Source organism: Octopus sinensis, linkage group LG19, assembly GCF_006345805.1.
Source record: "Octopus sinensis linkage group LG19, ASM634580v1, whole genome shotgun sequence".
NCBI classification, from domain to species: Eukaryota; Metazoa; Mollusca; class Cephalopoda; order Octopoda; family Octopodidae; genus Octopus; species Octopus sinensis.
This window is the reverse complement of record NC_043015.1, coordinates 29,985,012-30,007,293: the sequence shown is the minus strand read 5'-3', so window position 1 is coordinate 30,007,293 and position 22,282 is coordinate 29,985,012. Positions and strand designations below refer to the sequence as shown.

The window sequence follows — 22,282 nt, the reverse complement described above, 5'->3', positions numbered from 1 at the left end:
ACCACCTGCGGTCCCGTGAGCACGGAGAGGTCCTCCTTGATCTTCGTGACCCAGGTCTTCATATATACATATTATACTGTTGTAAATAAATGTCATTTCCAATATTTTACAAAAACTTGATTGGCCATGGGGGAAACATTACTTTGCCTAGATTGGGTATGGTTTGCTAGCAGTAAGGGCATCTGGCCATAGAAAATCTGGCATCTTTCAACCCAGTATTTACATTCTGTGATGTAACATCATTTATGTGCTTTGAGAACCAATTCCAAACAAGAATTATTTCATATTCTCTTGAAAGGTCATACATTCTCATGATGTCAACAATTATAAATGATGATGATGATGACCATCATCATTTAATGTCTCTGATCTCTGCTGGCATGAGTTGGACAGTTTGATAGGATCTGATGCATCCAAGGACTGCATTGTTCTCCAGTGTCTCTTTTAGCATGGTTGCATTTCTTAATGTCAGCCACTTCACAACGTGGACTGGGTGCTTTTGTTTTGTGCCTTTTACACTGTTGAGGTTGCCATGCAGCTCGCAAAAATACAAACCCTTTGGTGGTGGGTGCAGCTTCATGCCAGGGGTCAATCTAGGCAAAGTAATATTTCCCCCATGGCCAATCAAGTTTTTGTAAAATATTGGAAATGACATTTATTTACATCAGTATAATATGTATATATGAAGACCTGGGTTACGACGATCAAGGAGGACCTAGATAGGCTTGCAAGGTACAGGGTGAGTTGTAACTGCCTGAAATCCAATCAGCTGGATTGCAGAATTGGTAGGGTATCAGACAGAATACCTTTTGACATTAGGCTACATCCCTTTATATATTCTTATTTCAGTTCTTGCTAAAGGCTTACTTTAATTTTCTTCTTTCTGAGGTCAGTAAAATGAAATACTAATTGATAAAATAATCTCTGGGTTTAGTATAATTGATTATACCCCAGATGGCTATGCCCCAGCTTGGCCACTATGCAATGAAAGAAAATATATTGTGGACTACAGTTAAACTCTTGAAGGGATCACCCCTAACCCTTTCTAGCAACACACACTCACAAACAAAATCACACATGTATTAATATCTATGTATGGTTGTACATACATAGATACATACATGTGTGTGTGTGTGTGTGTGTGTACAAGGTGTGTCCAAAAGGAAACTAAGCTTTCTAAAAATGAAGTTATTGCTCTGTCTACTATTTAATTGGATTTGTCTCGTTTGAATGGTATACCATCGACTGTTGACACATTATCGAACGGTAGCTTTCCAAATCAAAATGATCAGATCAATATCAGCTTCATAACTGAGTGACTCCAACATGCATTTTCTGGTCCCAACAATGATTCACACTAATGTGACAAACTGTTTTTGTTTCAGCTTCATAGCCATACATCCATGTAACACTTTTCAGAAAATTTTCAAACAACCCTTGAATGGCATTATTTATTTATTTATTTTTTTTTAGGTGGGGGAAGGGGTCAAATTTTGCAGTTGCACCCTGTGTTTTCAAGTTTACTTTTAAAGTCATGTGGGACTAGACTAATTTTTACAGATGCCTACTTCTTTAGTATCTTCATGACCAGTCAGGAGGTGATCTTATTCCGCTTTAGGTTCCTCTTTGGTAGATGTTCTGATTTGGAGTCCTGGTCCCACTCATGGCATTGTAAGTGTGTGGAACTAACAGTCTTCCCCTTTGGGCCTTATTGCAACTTCAGAAAAGTCTCAGAGCTAGTTTTCCCCAATTTGGTATTAGAATTTTGCATAGACATGTTTCTCTTCTAAATTCTTCATTAGTTGACTTGTGACAGATCTAGGGCATACTTTCATTCTAGCATGTGTTGGTTGATTGATGTCTAATTAGTGTGGTGTGATGTGTTTGGCATGCTGTTTTAAAGATTCGGTTTCTTTTTAGACAGAGCTCATGTGTGTATTGTGTGTGTGTGTCTTTCTCTCAAAAGATTTTTTCATTCAGGACCCATTGATAGTTACAGTTAATTGTGGTATTGTTCTTTAAGAGTTAAGTTTAGTAAATGTTAGTCTTCTGTGCCTTGTAAATAAAATAGTTTTATAGAGTTTTGTAAAAAGTACCATCCGAATCGTGGCCGATGCCAGTGCTGCCGGTGTCATGTAAAATGCACCAACCGATTGTGGCCGTTGCCAGCCTCGCCTGGCACCTGTGCAGGTGGCACGTAAAAAGCACCCACTACACTCACGGAGTGGTTGGCGTTAGGAAGGGCATCCAGCTGTAGAAACACTGCCAGATCAGACTGGAGCCTGGCGCAGCCTTCTGGCTTCCCAGACCCCAGTTGAACCGTCCAACCCATGCTAGCATGGAAAACAGATGTTAAACGATGATGATGTGCGTTTGTGTGTTTACGCATACACACAAGTATGCATGAGCACACATACATATGCATACATATATTTGCTTCTTCTTTATGTTTCTATTTTAACAAACTGTTACAAAATTGCTTTAGGTTTGTGGATGAAAGGACTGTGTTTATGGCCTTTAAAGGCCAGCTAAAATCCATGGTTGGTGAGATTGACACTGTTAAGATTTGTTTTTGAGCAGTTTGCACTTTGATGCGCTCAGAAAATATGCAAAATAGGGAATCTAGTTGGATAACATTCTGTGGAGGAAGAGCTGGGTGTATAGTTTGTGCAGAGCTTAAAGTTGGAGTTAGAATATGCAGTAAGAAAGGTAAGTAAGCTGTGGAATCAAACAGCCCCAAGGAACAGAAGCCACTGTTGTAGAAACGGTAGAAAGAAGGGACAGTACATCCTTTTGTTAGGGTCTGGAATATGTTTGTGAATAACTTTATGCTAATTAGTTGAGTGGTTTGTCTTTGGATGCAGGGAAGAAAACCTTTGTGTGGGGGGCAGTTATAATAGGCACTGGTGTAGCTCTGTGGTTAAGAAATTCATATCTAACCATGGGAAATATTTCTTTGCTTACAAACAGGTGAGTGATGGTGATAGGGAACCATCCAGCTGTAGAAAATCTACCTCAACAAGTTCTGTCTGATTCATACAAGCATGGAAAAGTGAATCTAAATGATGAGGGATGTGAACAGTACTTCCTCATGGGTTTCATCTAGGCTTTGTGTAGGGCAATGGTTCTCAATCTTTTTTTCACCTGTGGACCCCTTTGGTTCCTATTTCTCTCAAGTGGACCCTCATAACCAATTGATGTTTAAAAAGTACTATTATATTTTTATAATTGAATATTATTAGGAATTCATCATGATCATCATCATTGTTTAACGTCCGCTTTCCATGTTAGCATGGGTTGGACGATTTTGACTGAGGGCTGGCGAGCCAGATGGCTGCACCAGGCTTCAATCTTGATCTGGCAGAGTTTCTACAGCTGGATGCCCTTCCTAACGCCAACCACTCCGAGAGTGTAGTGGGTGAAAAAAATTTTTTTTTGAAATATTTTCTGTACTATAGAAGTGTAGCCAATTTATTGCACAAATTTTAACAAAATCTTATATGGACCCCAGTTGAGGAACTACAGGTGTAGAGTTATCAACTCAGATGGAGACTGATGTATTTTCTCCCGCTCTCAAGAGGGACGTCAGTCACTTTGCTTGTGAGTAGATGCCGTGATGAAAATCTGTTTGTTGCCCATCTCACCTTCTTTAGCTTTTGTCTGTTCTCCTTATTTGTGTCCCCTCTTTCTCTCATTGCCCTTTCGTTTGTCTCCTTATTTTCTCTCGTTTACTCCTCTCTTTAGTCCAGTAGTTCAACACAAGCTAAATGGTCAGTATTTCATATTTCACCAGGCCATTTGTTTATATGCTGTGTTCAGGGGCTTCTAAGGGTTGGGATTCAACCAGTACATTGATCTGCAGTGAGTAGAGCCAAAGAGAGCCCTATGAATATCTGACAAGTTATTTTACTCCCTAAAGAAAAAATTATAAAAATTCACACCATTCTCTGTTTTTGAGAGGATTCCTCTGGACCCGAAGGCAAGCTTGATTTTACAAAATCTGTCTCCAAGGTTACTGGCCATGCTGCTTTTAAAGCCAACCTAGCTGTAAGTAAGCACCATGGGTTGCTGCATGCTGTTAACCCTTTCGTTACCAACCCGGCTGAAACCGGCTCAGGTTCTGAGTACAAATGCCTTGTTTTCAAAAATTCTGAATTAAAATATTCCACCAAAACTTAGTCACAATTTATGTTCCTAATACTAGCTTAATGATAACGAAGTTATTTTATTAAATTCTTTGTTATATTTAAAGTAATTGAAAGAAATACAGAGCATCTCAAAATAAATACAGTAATGAAGGGGTTAACTGAAGTACCTTGAGACAGTAATTTGCTAACTTTGCTTTGTGTAGTTCACTCATCTTTTTGCCTGAACAGAAGATGGCTTGGTTTAGTAGTACGTTCAGCAGTAGAAGTAGTACTGTAGGTGACCATTGCACAGTATGAGTAAACTCCTGGCAGGCCAGATATCTCCTGCAACCCAGTTTTGATTCACGCTTGTAGCTATTTTCAGATTAGCTTATATTAATAGCAATTAGAAAGCTGACAGAGCTGGACACAACCCACTCCCTCTTTACTCCAATACATAAACAGAAGAAATTGTAGTCCTTAGAAAGCTTTAAGCTTCATACCTTGTTAGTGAAGGCAACAGGAAATGATTGTCTTTATTCTGTATTCTTCTTAGACACCTTAAGCAAATTTATACCTCAAACCCCAAAACTCTGAGATTTGTGTAGGTTTCTCTTGTTCATTACTGCAAATGTGTGTGTGTGATGAAACTTGAGCCACAATATTGTTTTACTGTACTATACGTAACTGCTAAGAGGCAAGAAGAATTCAGGTTATAGTGACATGTTTTATTTGTAATGGTGACGTAAAGCAATTTATAGTAGGTGGTGATCCTTATGTTACTTGATCGTATTTTTGCAGTTACTATTATCAACACCATCGTTGTCATCACGGCCATCTGTGTCATTGTCACTGCCATCGTAATCATCAGCATGCTATGGAAATTGGGACAATAGAGATTAGCCCAGCATCTACACAAGGTTAAGTCAAATTTCTGATAAAAGAAAAAAAAGCTGTCAGGACTTATTATTATAAACTGGCCTTGTGCAAAAATGAGGAAGAATTATTATTATTATTAGATGCAGTAAAATTTTTAATTAGCGAAAGGGCATCCAGCTGTAGAAACACTGCCGGATCAGACTGGAGCCTGGTGCAGCCTTCTGGCTTCCCAGATCCCGGTCGAACCGTCCAACCCATGCTAGCATGGAAAACGGACGTTAAACGATGATAATAATGATGATGATGATGATGAAGTCGCAGTTTTGAGTGAAGAAAATTTTTAAAACAATGTTATAAATAAATGTTTAAGTGAATTTAATGGTCTTTGTGTGTTTCTAAATCATCATCATCATCATCGTTTAACGTCCGTTTTCCGTGCTAGCATGGGTTGGACGGTTCAACTGGGGTCTGGGAAGCCAGGAGGTTGCACCAGGCTCCAGTCTGATCTGGCAGTGTTTCTACAGCTGGATGCCCTTCCTAACACCAACCACTCCGAGAGTGTAGTGGGTGCTTTTTATGTGCCACCTGCACAGGTGCCAGATGAGGCTGGCAAACGGCCTCGATCGGATGGTGCTTTTTACGTGCCACCAGGACGGGGGCCAGGCGAGGCTGGCAACGGCCAGTGGCTAACTTTTATGTCTTCCACACTGCAATCACTTTATCTTCAGCACACAACACTTGCTATGCAAGTATATTTCTCTTGTTGTTTTCATTATACAAGGAGACAAGTTGGCAGAGTCGTTACTGCACCGGGCAAAATGCTTTGTGGCATTTTGTCTGTGTTTACATTCTGAGTTCAAATTCCCTCAAGGTCGACTTTGCCTTTCATTCTTTTGCAGTCGATAAGCACCAGTTGAGCATTGAAGTCAATGTACTCAACTATGCCCCCTCCTACAAACTTCCTGGCCTTGTGCCAAAATTTGAAACCATTATTATTACAATTATTAGGTTGGTAGACTGGCAAAATTAGGAACAGGATCAATGTAATCTACTAACCTCTCATCTCAAAAACTGTAGGCCAGTGTCCCCCTGAACCAGAAACAATTAATACTATAAGGATGTTGCCAGCGCCACCTTGACTGGCTTCCGTGCTGGTGGCACGTAAAAAGCACCAACCGATCATGGCCGTTGCCAGCCTCCCCTGGCACCTGTGACAGTGGCACGTAAAAAGCACCCACTACACTCATGGAGTGGTTGGCATTAGGAAGGGCATCCAGCTGTAGAAACTCTGCCAGATCAAGATTGGAGCCTGGTACAGCCTCCTGGCTTCCCAGACCCCGGTCGAACCGTCCAACCCATGCTTGCATGGAAAACGGACGTTAAACGATGATGATGGTGTTGGGTTGGCAGAATCCAATGTGAATTTTGCTGTTAAAGCATCAGGAAAACTGCCATTCAGTAGTTCTTCTGAATTCAAATCCTGCTGAGGTGAACTTTTCTTTTCATATTTTGATGGGTTAATTACAAAATATCAGTCAAATACTGGGGTGGATAGTGTTAATCAACCCTCTCTCTGAAAATAACTGAACTTGTGCTAAAATTATTATTATTATTATTGTTATTTGGGTGGTGGAATCTGCAAAAATCAGAGCTATTGGCAAAATACTTTGGGATATTTCGTTACATATGAGTTCAAATTCTACTATGGTCAGTTTTTCTCTTTTTCAATACTTTCAGAATCCATACGTACTAGTCATATGTAGCAGTAACTCTAATTGACCCCCTCCCCATCATCTGCAACCTTGTGCCTCTGTTAGTTGTTGTTTCCATTGTTTTTTTTTGTTTGTTTTGTTTTTAATTAATTAATCCCTACTTTACTGTTTCTCCTTTCTCACAGGTGAAGACATGAATAACCAGCCTTACTCAGGTGCAGATAGACATGTCGAGAAAGTTCCACATTCTGGGGTGGAGACCTCTCTCTCATCCCGCGTCTCTGCCCCGACCAGTCGGCCAACTCATATCTATCCACAGCAGTCACCGCACCATGCTACCGATCATATAAATACATACACAGTAAGTATTATTTAGTGTACTACTTGCTACAAGTTTCTTAACAATTTGCATTGTACTTGTGTCCAACCTATACTAGCATAGAAAATGGATGGTAAATGATGATAATGATTACAAGTGCTTTATTATTATTATTATTGAGCACCATCCGAGCATGATCGTTGCCAAAGCGGCTAACTGGCTTCCGTGCCGGTGGCATGTAGGAGGCACCATTCGAGCAGAATCGTTACCAGCATCGCCTTACTGGCACCTGTGCCGTTGGCATGTGGAAAAAAAAATTCGAGCGAGATCGTTGCCAGTACCGCCTGACTGGCACGTAAAAGCACCCACTAAACTCTCGGAATGGTTGGCATTAGGAAGGGCATCCAACTGTAGAAACTCTGCCAGATCAAGACTAGAGCCTGGTGCAGCCATCTGGTTCGCCAGCCCACAGTCAAACCGTCCAACCCATGCTAGCATGGAAAGTGGACGTTAAACGACGACGACGATGATGATGATGGAGTCAAGCTAGCAGAATCGTTAGCATGTCAAGTGAAATGCTTAACAGTATTTCATCCGTCTTTATGTTCTGAGTTCAAACTCCACTGATAAAATATCCACCGTCCTCTCCCACAAGTTTCAGGCCTTATACCTTCAGTATAAAGGGTTATTACTATTAATATTAAGGAGGCAAGCTGGCAGAATCGTTAGCATGCAGAGTGAAATGCTTAGCAGGAGTTCATCTGTCTTTATGTTCTGAGTTGATTCTGCCTTTCATCCTTTCGGGGTTGATAAAATAAGTAAGTACCAGTTGAGTACTGGAGTCATTGTAATCAACTTGTACCCTCCCCCAAGATTACTGGCCTTGTGCCAAAATGTGAGACCATTATTATTATAGATGATGATGATATTAAGGCAGTGAGCTGGTGAAATTGTTAGCATTTATTTAACATGATATTTACTTGCATTTCTTTCTTCTTACATTCTCAATTCAAATTCCATCCAGGTTATCTTGACCTTTTGAAGTTGATAAAATTTAAATCCCTCCCTTAAAACTGCTGGCCTTGTGCCATGATTTGAAGCTGCCATTATCAGTATTATTCTTATGATAAAGATGGTGAGCTGGCAGAATTGTTAGTGTGTTGGATAAAATGCTTAGCAGAATTTTGTCTGAGTTCAAATTCTGCCTCAGTCAACTTTGCCTTTCATCCTTTTCGGGGTCAATAGATTAAGTACCAATGAAACACTGGTGTCGATGTTATCGACTAGTCCCCTCCCCAAAAATTTCAGGCCTTGTTCCGTTTGTAGAAAGGATTATTATTATTATTATTAGTTGTAGTAGTATTAAGATGACAAGCTAGCATTATTGTGTTGGACATATTTAGTGGCAATCCTTCCTGCTCGGTTATGTTCTGAGTTCAAATTCTGCTGAGATCAACTTAACCTTTCATCCTTTTGGGTTTGATTAAATACCTACCAGCTGAGTAGGGAGTGGGATAGTGGCATCAACTAACCCTCTCCCCTTAAACTTAGAACTATGAAACAATCCACTTGGTTTGTCTCGCTAAGGGAAGTAACTTAGTAAAGAAAGCGACTATATTGTTTGTTATTGGTAGTCCTGTTAGTAGAGGGAGGGGCGTTTGGTATAGTGCTTGTATTGTCAATGCTACAACAGAAGCCAGTACATTTACAAAAATATTAAGATCTTGACTTTTTTCCATATTTCTTTTCTGTCCTATAATAAAAATTATTCTTTTGAAAACACTTTATTTATTTATATATTTAAACTGGAACGCCATCAGTTACAGAAATGAGTGTTCCAGTTGGTTTGATCAACGGAACAGCCTGCTCGTGAAATTAACATGCAACTGGTTGAGTACTCCACAGATACATGTACCTTTAACTCTTTAGTGTTCAGATTATTCAATCAAACATAATGCATATTGATTCCCATTGATTTGAATTAATCATGCATTGTCTCATATCTTCAAGATCTTGATGGTGTAATTACTTAATATAGAATAACATTGTGGGGTAGGTGTGAGGGCCTGGATCTGGTCAGTTTGAACGTAAGGCAGATTAAATATTTTGGCCGGATACGGCCAGTTTAAATACTAAAGGGTTAACATAGTTCTCGGGGAGATTCAGCATGACAAGGGTGGCCCTTTGAATTACAGGTCCTACTCATTTTTTGCCAGTTGAGTAATAATAATAATAATGTTCGTCCTTCAGGTTCGAAGATGACCATTGACATCATTTGGTGGAATTGCTGCTATGAGACCGGAGGTGGCTGGTGAGGCCAATCCGGGCAAGAAAGCCCCTCCCAGAAGTGGGTAGGGGCTGTGCTATTGATGCAGGTGGCTCTAGCTTTCCGCATCTGGCATTTCTGTTCTGCTGACTGAATCCGTTTCTCCTCGGCTGTCTTTACTCCTGTGATGATTGCGGTCGGCAGCAAGTGTCTCCCAAGTCTCTGTGCCGATGGAGAAGTCTTTGAGAGAGACTTTGAGACTGTCCTTGAAGCGCTTCTTCTGCCCTCCGACTTTGCGTTGAGTAGACTTGCTACGACCAGCACCATCACTATAATAAGCATTACCATCACCATTTACCTGCAGGATTGCTTCATAGGTGGAAGGGCTGATATAGTTGTCAACAACCTGACCCTACAATAGGTCGTGCTAGACTTGCAACTAGCACTTGTGAGTGACCGGTTGTATTTCTCCTCATACTAAACTTACAACAGAGATTCTAAAGCTGTTTGTTTTATGTTATTTCCTTTATCTTTTTTCTCTCTTTTTCAGAAACCTGCGACATCCTTACCTGCTGCCACCCATTCTCCGATATCAAATGTGTCAAACATACTTCCAACAGCAGGTAAATCACCTACTACTGTAGTGTTTGTACGTTTCTGTGTGCACGGTGGTCTGATAGCAGCAACTAAGCTGAAACTTTGAAACCAGTCAAACTTTCCTTGTAAAAATAATGCTTTGACTGATCCATCAATTAATAATGCTTGACTGTTTTTACATATAACCACATATAAAGACAACATAACTATATATACTTATGGCGCAGGAGTGGCTGTGTGGTAAGTAGCTTGCTAACCAACCACATGGTTCCGGGTTCAGTCCCACTGCATGACATCTTGGGGAAGTGTCTTCTGCTATAGCCCCGGGCCAACCAAAGCCTTGTGAGTGGATTTGGTAGACAGAAACTGAAAGAAGCCCATCGTATATATATATATATATATATATATATGCGTGTGTGTGTTAGTGTGTCTGTGTTTGTCCCCCTAGCATTGCTTGACAACCAATGCTGGTGTGTTTACGTCCCCGTCACTTAGTGGTTCGGCAAAAGAGACCGATATAATAAGTACTGGACTTACAAAGAATAAGTCCTGGGGTCGATTTGCTCGACTAAAGGCAGTGCTCCAGCATGGCCACAGTCAAATGACTGAAACAAATAAATGAGTAAAAGAGAGATATGCAATGATTTGATGAGTGGTGCTGAGTCACAATTCTCTGAATAATAATTATTTCGGAGATGTACTTGCATAGCGAGATGCTGCATGAAGTTTTGTCAGTGAACAGGTCGTGGTCTCAAAGCGACGAAAATATTTTGACAAATTAAATTTAAATGTTGAAGTGAATCTAACGGTTTTGTGTGTTTCTTAAATGGCTTACAAACACCTTCCACGCTGCAATAATTATTTCATAAGCTTAATAACCGATCACCATATATCAACTAAAAGAAATAGATTAATATTGGGGCAAATAAGCCCTCGACAGAAAAAAGTGGGTTTTCCTTTCTGTCGATGCCCCAATATTAGACTATTTTCATTCGTCAGTACACAGTGATCGCTTCTAAGCTTTATGCATATAAAATATTATTATTTACTGAATGCATATGTGTGTATATTCCAGTGCTCCAAAGTTGTATGTAGATGTTATGTTTCTGTGTGGTATGCAGAAGGGTTGTAAAATACTGGAAAATATTCTTTGCAGAATAATTACATATCGAAACAGAAAATTGGAAAGACAAAATGTTGGTATTACTTATTCATCGTTGGCTCAGTGGTTAGAGTGTCAAGCTTACAATCATGTAGTGAGTTTGATTCCCAGACTGGGCTGCATGTTGTGTTCTTGAGCAAGACACTTTATTTCACATTGCTCCAGTTCACTCAGCTTCAGAAATGAGTTGCGACATCACTGGTGCCAAGCTGTATCGGGCTTTGCCTTTCCCTTGGATAACATCAGTGGCGTGGAGAGGGGAGGCCGGTATGCATGGGCAACTGCTGGTCTTCCATAAACAACTTTGCTGGGACTTGTACCTCGGAGGGTAACTTTCTAGGTGCAATCCCATGGTCGTTCATGACCGAAGGGGCTCTTTACCCTATACACGTGTTTTCTTTTGCTAATACGAGTTACAAACTTGTACACGTAGGAGAAACATGTAAGTCATCTCCTATTCGATATTTTTCAGACACTGCATTAAATGATATTAGTTGTGAAATGAACCTGTTGTATAAATATATATATGTGTGTATGTGTTAAAAGTTTTGTTTCTTCTTATTTCAGTGAGGGCTGTGGATGGCAGAATCGGTAGAGCGCTCGGCAAAATGCCTTCAGGTATTTCACTTATTTCATCTATGTTTTGAGTTCAAATCCCACTTATATTTACATTATTTCTTATCATTTCAAGCTTGATAAAATGCATATTAATAAAATACTGAGATATTGCATGCTCTGAGGTGTGGCATATCGTGCACCTGTACAGGTAACGTCAATTTGATGGAAGGAGTGAGCTTGTGTGAGCACAAACATTTGATCACTACAAACAAATCATGTGTGTGGTTGTTCTGTAAGAGATTGCAGAACCCTTAAATGTTACCTAACAACAGGAAAGTTCATGATATATGTATGTATGTATCATTATCATCATATGTCCGTTATCCGTGCTAGCATGGGTTGGATGGTGTGACCAGAGCTGGCTAGCCGGAGAGCTGCGCCAGACTTCTGTCTGATTTGGCATAGTTTCTACGGCTGGATGCCTTCTTAATGTTAACCACTTTACAGAGTGTGCCTGATGCTTTTATGTGGCATCGCTATGGGTGCTTTACATAACCAGAAGGATCGATCTTAACAGTTTTGCTGTGGTGTAAGGGTCTTCTTGAGTATAGCCATATCTATATATCATCATCACCACCATCGATTAACATCCGTTTTCCATGCTAGCATGGGTTGGACGGTTCGACCGGGGTCTGGGAAGCCAGGAGGCTGCACCAGACTCCAGTCTGATCTGGCAGTGTTTCTACAGCTGCCAGATCAGACTGGAGCCTGGTGCAGTCTTCTGGGTTCTCAGACCCCAGTCCAACCCTAACCCTAACCCAACATACATGAGAAATCTCAAATGTAAATAGATGCCATTATTTTTGAATGATTTATTTCTGGAAACAAAATGTCTTTTGATTGCATTTAAATACTTAATCTAGTATTTAGTAGACATGCCTTGTGCAGTTTTTAATAAATAAACCCGTTTGGGCATCATAATGATGGGTAGTGTCTGCAGAGATAAAAGAGTATAATTAGGGGTGGTTATTTGCTTTTGTGGTGTCTCTCCTTCAATGTGTGATTCTGTGTGTTTTCAGTGACCATCTGTAACAACGTCGATGCTCTGAAGACGTGCAACACCATGAGTTCGAGCGGTGCATCCAACATCCATGTGCCGTTTGCGTCTCAGACCAGCGTCCTGCAGTTGGCTACCACGACGGTGCCCACGGTGGTGGAGACCTCTTCGACAAACCCTTCCATGTCCCTTGCTGCGAACTCTCCTGCATTTCGAAGCAGTGGTGTAGGAGGCGGGGGAGGAGGAGGAGGTGGAGGAGGAGGGGTTGTGTCCACATGTGGTCAGTCAACACCAGGAGGGCACCATATGCCCACATTTACTTCTCATTTACCCAGAGGTAAGTCCACTATTTCAATTGTCTCTGTCTGTCTGTCTATCTGTCTCTTTCTGTCATTTGCTTGTCGTTGTCCATCAATATATAAAACCTTCTGCTTAGTTGAACTCAAGTTAATTTCCATCAAGAGTGATACCGGAATGGACACAGCCAATCTGAAAGAAGCAGCCCAGGATAGAACTGACTGGAGGACACTGATCCACCGAGTAACCGAGAGTCGACTTCGACTGAGCGGATAGATAGTCCATTGTTGCCATAGATTGCCTGTGCATACATAAGAATTAAAATGTCTTTTATATCTGTACATTATATTGTGTGTGTGTGTGAAGGCATAGCCATGTAGCTGAGAAGCTTGATTCTGAAATGTGGTCTTGGGTTCTGTCTTACTGCACAATGCCTTGTGAGTGGATTTGGGAGGTGGAAGCTGAAAGAAGTCTATCGTGTGTGTGTGTGTATACATTTTATGTGTATTTACATTTGAACTTCTTGAATTGCTGAGCTACAAGTGGTGATGTTCTTGTTGTTTCTTCTGTCAAGAAATCATTTACTGACTTTGCACCTTTGAAGTCTTGTGGAATAAGTTCCTTTACTTTAAAAATAACAGGTATGTTTTAGCTATAGGAAGGGTATCCAGCAGTAAGACATTGACTATATATATATATATATATATATGTGTACATAGGAATGGCTGTGTGGTAAATAGCTTGTTTACCAACCACATGGTTCCGGGTTCAGTCCCACTGCATGGCACCTTGGGCAAGTGTCTTCTACTATAGCCTCGGCCAACCAAAGCCTTGTGAGTGGATTTGGTAGACAGACTGAAAGAAGCCCGTCGTATATATATATATATATATATATGTGTGTGTGTGTGTCTGTGTTTGTCCCCCTAGCATTGCTTGACAACCGATGCTGATGTGTTTATGTCCCCCTGGCATTGCTTGACAACCGATGCTGTTGTGTTTACGTTCCCGTCACTTAGCGGTTCGGCAAAAGAGACCGCTAGAATAAGTACTGGGCCTACAAAGGAATAAGTCCCGGGGTCGAGTTGCTCGATTAAAGGTGGTGCTCCAGCATGGCCACAGTCAAAATGACTGAAACAAGTAAAAGAGTAGAAAGAGTATGTACATACAAGGGGGGTGCTGTAAAGTTCCTGGCTTTGGGTAAAAGAAAATACATTCATTCCCTAATCAGATTCACAGTTATTGCCATGGTTGTTCAGTTTTTCTAAGCCCTGTAAAAGAACTCAGAAGGTTGAGCCTCCAACCAGACCTTTCACGACATCCTTAAAACCAGGAACTTTTGCAGTACCCCCTTATGTGTGTATGTATATAATGTGTATATATATATATATATATATATAATGTGTGTATGTATATAATGTGTATATATATATATATATATATATATAATGTGTGTATGTATATATATATATATATATATCTATAATGTTCTATATAATCTCTGTTATATATAACACAGTTCTATGTTATATATAATGTAGACGCATATATATAAAACCTTCTTCTTAGTTGAACTCTCGTTAATTTCTGTTTCCAATTTGTGTTGCCAGGTGCAGCTGCTGCATCTGCTCTGTCTGTCCCGAAACCCGGTTCCAGCATGTCGGCCGCTGCTGCCACCACAGTGATGCGTCCCAACCAGCCTTCGCCCATTCTCAGCAACACCAACGTCTTCTCTCAGATGAACCGGAACTCTCTAATTTCAACGATAAAGCCCACAACCCCTACAGTTACAGGTCCACGTGCGAACCAGCCCAGCATGGCAGGGGCAGCACCCACCTCGCAGATCATTTTGCGATCAGAAAAACCAAGGTATGCTTTGTTGAGGGTTTTTTTTTTTTTAAATATATTTTTTTACATTTTTTTCTTCATCAACTATAGGCGCAGGAGTGGTAAGTAGCTTGCTTACCAACCACATGGTCCCGGGTTCAGTCCCACTGCATGGCACCTTGGGCAAGTGTCTTCTACTATAGCATCGGGCCTTGTGAGTGGATTTGGTAGACGGAAACTGAAAGAAGCCCGTCGTATATATGTATATATATGTATGTGTGTTTGTGTGTCTGTGTTTGTCCCCCTAGCATTGCTTGACAACCAATGCTGGTGTGTTTATGTCCCCGTCACTTAGTGGTTCAGCAAAAGAGACCGATAGAATAAGTACTGGGCTTACAAAGAATAAGTCCCGGGGTTGAGTTGCTCGACTAAAGGCGGTGCTCCAGCATGGCCGCAGTCAAATGATTGAAACAAGTAAAAGAGTAACTAAACAACTTTGCCAGGTCCATAGCAGTTTCAATGACCACTTGGAGCTGTCACATTATTAATGCCTCTACTTCTATTTTTTAAAATTACTCTTGGTTGCTTTTCATTGCACTTCCTCCTCACATGACTACTCGATCTTACACTATTTTCCACTTCCCTTGTTACTCTTTTTCTTCTCGTTCTTTCTTTGTTACCCTCTTTTACTACTTTCCTCTCTCCTTCTATTGTTTAGCTCTTTTTTTTTTTTTCGATATTTTGACATTATTAAGGTGGCAAGCTGGCAGAACCATTAGCATGCTGAGCAAAATGCCTTGTGGTATTTCGTCCGTTTTTGCATTCTGGGGTTCAAATTTCACCTAGGTCAACTTTGCATTTCATTCTTTCGGTATTGCTAAAAAATGTACCAGTTGAGTACTGGGGGTCAATGTAATCAACTTACCTCTCTCTCCAAAATTGCTGGCCTTGTGCCAGAATTAGAAATCAATATTTTGGCATTATATTAGCTTATGCAGCTAATTATACTCTTATCACTCTCGTCTCTCTATTATCATTTGCTCTCTCTCTTGTTGCTGTTGTTATCTGTAAAAACTTGGTAGATAGGTAAATTTGTTAGTGTTGGACAAAATGCATTGGCTGCATCCCCCCCCCACCGCCTTTCCACCTGCTTTCATGTTCCGAGTTCAAATTCTCTCAGGTCAGCTTTGCTTTCTGTCTCTGAGGTCAGCAAAATAAAATACTGGAGCCAGCAAACCTCCTCCCTTGCCAACATTTTTGGTGTTGTGTGCCCTACGCTAGAAACAACAATCTATACTTTCCTTTATATTATCATTTACCCACTTGGTTGTTATTGTCAACACTTCTCTCCAAATTACAAAAAAAACCCTCTACACTTCTGAAAATTATCTGTCTTCTGTGTTATCTCTTTTTCTTTATATTATCTTTCCTCTCTGTTTTTGTTATTATCTAAACTTCTCTACATTACTATCTTTTGCTCTCTCTCTCTCTCTCTCTCTCTCTCTCCCCACACATTGATATATTTCTTTATTAAAAGATATATTACTTCTCTCTCTCTCTATGTTTATTATCTATCCTCTCTGGTCTTTCCTACACATCTTCACATTTGTTTCTTAATTTTTTAATAGTCAACATCTTCTTTCACAGGATTGAAAAACAACCCAAAAAGCACAATTTATTTTTCAGGCAAAATATGCCTGTGTACAGTGACAGTGCCGCTGTGGTTACTGCTGCTCAGTCTACAAACTCCAACATTCACATCACCCTAAAGAAGAGGAACACCACTGATGCCACTAAGTCGCAGGTGATGTTTAGCCACGGGCAGGGCAAGGCCCTCCCTGTCAACCCTAGCATTTCCCATTCATCACCGACAACTGCAACGGCTGTCGCATCAAAGATGATATCTCAAGCATCCTTAACTCCTCTGGCACCAAATATTGCCATAAAACCAGGTCTGTATTATAAGAATTTTTTTTTCTTCTCATTTAAGGCACACAAAAAAAAAAACTCCCCCCTCCTATCCTTTGTTAATATTTGTCACTGAATGCTTATTCTTGAATCTCTCTAAAGGCGCCTCTATGTGACTGTCTGACCTGCTAGAAGTAGCAGCCATATTTCCCTGGAATCACATCCAATTTACTTAGTGTATCTAGCACTGCGTTATCAAGTATGCTTTTCTTTCCTTTCTGACAAAAAGAAAGAACGGTCAGTGTTAGAAAACCTGGAATCTTGGTACCCACCCAGTCAGATCTGGCCTAGAATTAAACAGCAACAACAGTGGAGGTGCAATGGCCCAGTGGTTAGGGCAGCGGACTTGCGGTCGGAGGATCGCGGTTTCGATTCCCAGACCGGGCGTTGTGTGTGTTTATTGTACGAAAACACTTAAAGTTCCACGAGGCTCCAGCGGGGTGGGGGGGTACTGGCAATGACCTCGCACAAATCTTTTTACACATGCCACCAGCACAGGTGCCAGTAAGGCGACGTTGGTAACGATCACGCTCGAATAGTGCCCTTTTACGTGCCACCGGCGCGGAAGCTGGCTGCTCTGTTGACATTGTTTTGAATTTATCATGCTTTGTCTTGTAATTTGAGATTACAATTGTGGGATTGTTTATTTTTAGAAAGATGCTATAGGATAGGTGCAAGAAACTAGATTTGGTCAATTGGAATATAAACCAGGAAGATTACTTTGGACAGACGCTGCCAGTTTAAGTGCTAAAGGGTTAACGTTGCTTCTGTATTTTGTCTTGGTTAAAATAACATATTTGCCATTGTTAAAATTTCTACAGTTGTTATGTGATATGTAAGAATTGATTTATAATTCAATAACAAAAGCCTGACCATGGCCTACGGGTCACATTTGATGTTGTTTCAGGTGGTGCTAAGTGGGGTACTGTTAACCAGTTAGTTGATCTGACCAAGGAGGCATCGAAATCTATGGCTACCAAGACTTTAGCAGGTAAGTGAATATTCATTATTTATTTATCTCTTTTTTTGTAAATCTGAGAAATTTTGTGTGTGTTTTGTGATATAGACAGATATGGCCGTGTCGTTAAGAATGCTGCTTTGCAACCATTTGGTTTTGAGTTCAGTCCCACTGTGTAGCACTGAGGCAAATGTCTTTTTACTATAGCCCCAGGCCAGTCTATGTCTTGTGAATGAATTTGGTAGTTAGAAACTGTGGAAGCTTATTATGTGTGTGTGTGTATGTATATATATATATATATATATATATATATATATATATATATATAATATATATATATATATATAGGCGCAGGAGTGGCTGTGTGGTAAGTAGCTTGCTTACCAACCACATGGTTCCGGGTTCAGTCCCACTGCGTGGCATCTTGGGCAAGTGTCTTCTACTATAGCTTCAGGCCGACCAAAGCCTTGTGAGTGGATTTGGTAGACGGAAACTGAAAGAAGCCCGTCGTATATATGTGTATATATATATGTATGTGTTTGTGTCTGTGTTTGTCCCCCTAGCATTGCTTGACAACCGATGCTGGTGTGTTTATGTCCCCATAACTTAGCCCTTCGGCAAAAGAGACCGATAGAATAAGTACTGGGCTTACAAAGAATAAGTCCCGGGGTTGATTTGCTCGACTAAAGGCGGTGCTCCAGCATGGCCACAGTCAAATGACTGAAACAAGTAAAAGAGAGTAAGAGTATACATACACACATATACATGTCTTTGTACTTGCCTCCCACCTCACTGCTCACAACTAATGTTTCTTTACATTCCATAACTTAATTGTTCAGCTAAACAGACAATTACAATATGTAGCAGACTTACCAGAACAATTACTGGTATCAATTTGTTCAACGGAAACTTTTCAAGCTGGTGCCCCAGCATGGCCACAATCCAATGACTGAAACAAATAAAAGATAAAGCTCTGTGTCGTTGGAACTAGAGTACTGTCTACTCATATAAAATCGACAGTGTTTCTTCCTTCTCTGCCTGTTTATCTCTGTGGCCCCTGACAATGCATACGAAAACAATCACCTGCTATGATACTTTCAGTTTCACCTTTGAATTTCATAGAAACACTGACAGATAACGGTTTGATGATTTGTTAGTGTTTCTTTATTGTTTCTCTTCAAGTATTGTTACTTTCACTTTGCATTTCATGGAAACCCTATCAGTTCACTTAAATTTAATCAGGCAAACCTGTTACAAGATATGTATGAGGTGGTGGTGGTTATATAACTGGTGATAGGATTCCCTTGTCATCATTTCATGGAAGAAGTTGAAATGAAATGATGACAAGGGAATCCTTGTAGAAGAAGCCGACTCAACCCGCCCAGGGTGAATGTCGCCACAAGTACAAGTAGTACTTGTCATCATTATTAGAAACTTGTACAAATGCAACTCGGCCTTCTTGTTATCATTATAACATTGCTTTTGCAAACACACATGTAAATGTTCAAGCTAGCCATATGTGACCCTACAGTGTCGTTTTAAGAATCTACCATCACATCAGAATCTTGAAGCTACAATATAATGCATGATCAGTTGAAGACAATGTGAATATACAAACATTACGTTTAACAGAATAGTCTGAATGCCAAAGGGTTAATTGTGAAATTGTTTTGTCTCAACAGCAATCAGCATGCCCAACCAACCAGCTGCCACGTCCAGCAGTTCTGTTACACAAGCTGCCGCAGTCTCAACCACAGCCACAACGTCTACGACATCAATACCTTCATCCATACCAATTGGTGAGTATCCGTCTTAGTGCTTGCGACTTTTATTGCCATGTGAGTAAATTAACATACACATCCATATCTTGGAGTCACCAACCGCAACAAGAATCAGCATAATCGTTGTTTTAACATCCACTTTTCTATGCTTGCATGGGTCAGAATTTGTTGAGGTAGATTTTCCATGACTAGGTGCCATCTTGTCACCAACCCTCACCTGTTTCCAAATAAGGTAATACTTTACCATGACCAGTCATGTTTTTCATGGAAGATTGGAAGCAAAGGGCACTGCCTGTATGATGGGGACATTTACGACAGTCACATAATGTCAGGACCAAGACACACAACTCTCTCTCTCTCAAACACACGCACACACACACATATATATGATGTGTTTTCTTCAGTTTCCAACTACCAGCTTTGGATAGCCAGGAGCTATACTAGAAGACACCAGAACATATGATGATGATGTTGTTGTTGTTGTATAGCTGTGATCCAGTCTAAGTGGTGTGCGTAATGTGTTTGGCACTAAGGATCACTTTTCGAGTACTGTGTTTAGCAACCTCTGTGTTTGTTGTGGGTCGGTTTGTGCTGAGTTCAATGCAGCATCAATGATATAGAATATACAGTGTCGTCTTCATCCAGAGTTAATAACATGTATAGTATACTGTTTGGCCCCGGGTCTATTAAGGCAATATGATAGAAGGCGGTGAGCTGGCAGAAACATTAGTACCCCGGGCGAAATGTGTAGCCGTAATTCGTCTGCCATTACGTTCCGAGTTCAAATTCCGCCGAGGTCGACTTTGCCTTTCATCCTTTCGGGGTCGATAAATCAAGTACCGGTTACGCACTGGGGTCGATCTAATTGACTTAATCCTTGTTTGTCCCCTCTGTGTTTAGCCCCTTATGGGTAGTAAAGAGATATAAATATAATATGACTTAGTTGCTATCTCTAGCAAAATTTGAAGTGTGTGGAGGTTCCTTCATTTGCTCATGCACAAAAGGTTCAGTCTTCTGGAAAATCTGTTTGTTGACCTCTGTATTGTAGGTCAACTGCCATAGTTGAACTGTGACACGGTTGATCTTATTATTGTGTGTATGTTACGAGTATTTGATTTCTTGGAATGTCTAAAAATGTATTTGTTTTCCCCTTCAGCCAAAGTGACCCCACAGCGTCAACAAGCGTCATCACACATCACGCAGGCTGCAGCGGCGGCAGCTGCAGCAGCCGTGCACCCCATAAACCAGGAAACGCGATCTGATAGCCAAAGTCATGGTCAACCAACCCAGACTGCTGCCACCAACAACTACTTCATCCCTGCCCAGGCCCCAAGAGCATCAGCAGGTTGTACTTCTTTGGCCACCACTATATCAAGTGGCAACCCTACTGTTACACACACTGACAACAGACAAGAAGGGTAAGTGGGTTTTTTTTTTTAACCCTTTGGCATTTAAACCGGCCATATCTGGTCCAAATATCCTTGTTTTATACTCAAACCAGCCAAATCTGGCTTCTCACACCTACCCTACAATGTCATTCAAAAAAATATACAATCATCATCATTTAACATCCACTTTCTATGCTAGCATGGGTTGGACGGTTCGACCGGGGATCTGGGAAGCCAGAAGGCTGCACCAGGCTCCAGTCTGATCTGGCAGTGTTTCTACAGCTGGATGCCCTTCCTAACGCCAACCACTCCGTGAGTGTAGTGGGTGCTTTTTACGTGCCACCAGCACAGGTGCCAGGGGAGGCTGGCAGCGGCCACGATCGGTTGGTGCTTTTTACGTGCCACCGGCACAGGTATCACAACTACAATTTTCATTTGATATTTATTTTGATGTTGATGTACTTGACTCAATAGTATTGTGAATTTTCGAAATACTTGAGATTTTTTTTTATTAAATTACACAGTAACCTGTTAAAATCAAAATGCTGAATTAGCTAGTGTTTCTCCTGACATAAGTTTTAGAATTTTTAAATTCAAGCACAGCCGGTCACATGCCACCAGCACAGAAGCAAGTCAAGGTGGCGCTGGCATCATCCACGTTCATCAAAATCTCAAATCTACTAGATAATGCAGGATTAATTTAAAAACAATCTGAATGAATGACTGTTACATTTGACAGTAATCCAAATACTAGAGGATTAAATAATATTAGAAAAGATTTGTGTGTATGTGGTCATTTTGCTTTACTTCCATTTTTCTGTGTTGACATGAGTTCGACAGAACTTCTGTGGCTGGATGTGCTTCTTGTTGCCAACCTTTTATGTGCTGATTCATAACATTATATGAATTGTGTTGATTTTGTTTGTTTCTTTTGACAGCCGTGCCACAGTTGTACCACACATGCAGCAGTATATGCAACCAGAGTTGATTTACAAGATGTCTTACCCTGTTTATCCCATGTCTCATGCCACTGTTCGGCCGAGTATTAGTAAGTTTTTTCTCTTTTGCTTTCCGATTATTATTATTTTTACTTCTTTAGCATCTAAACCGGCCATAACCGGAGCAAATATTCAACTTGTTTCATGTTTAACCCTTTAGTGTTCGCATTATTATACCAAAATTAATCCTTTTTTATCCACATTGTTTTGAACTAATCATGCATTATCTTGTAGCTATGAGATTTTGATGAGGTAGCTGTTAATTTTTAAAACGATATTGTAGGGTTGGTGTGAGAGACCAGATATGGCCAGTTTGGACATAAAACAGGCAGAATACTTTTGGCCGGATATGGGCGGTTTAAATGCTAAAGGGTTAAGCCAGCCAGATCTG

General features: G+C 40.6%; 1 protein-coding gene across 4 annotated transcripts in view; it reads left to right on the top strand.

Annotated features, from left to right (window-relative positions):
- The window catches only part of LOC115222144 (histone deacetylase complex subunit SAP130), a 70,234-nt gene that overhangs the window by 29,691 nt on the left and 18,261 nt on the right, over positions 1 to 22,282 (top strand). For 3 of the 4 annotated variants that reach the window (XM_029792284.2, XM_029792282.2, XM_029792281.2), the window contains 10 exons: positions 6,904 to 7,079; positions 9,854 to 9,926; positions 11,630 to 11,680; positions 12,700 to 13,014; positions 14,582 to 14,840; positions 16,446 to 16,750; positions 17,674 to 17,757; positions 19,407 to 19,523; positions 20,662 to 20,923; positions 21,832 to 21,941. In XM_029792284.2, the coding sequence (XP_029648144.1) occupies positions 6,912 to 7,079; positions 9,854 to 9,926; positions 11,630 to 11,680; positions 12,700 to 13,014; positions 14,582 to 14,840; positions 16,446 to 16,750; positions 17,674 to 17,757; positions 19,407 to 19,523; positions 20,662 to 20,923; positions 21,832 to 21,941 (1,744 nt within the window). In that variant the 5' untranslated portion in view covers positions 6,904 to 6,911. The remainder of the gene's footprint in view (positions 1 to 6,903; positions 7,080 to 9,853; positions 9,927 to 11,629; positions 11,681 to 12,699; positions 13,015 to 14,581; positions 14,841 to 16,445; positions 16,751 to 17,673; positions 17,758 to 19,406; positions 19,524 to 20,661; positions 20,924 to 21,831; positions 21,942 to 22,282) is intronic. The other variant, XM_029792283.2, reaches the window with a different exon arrangement.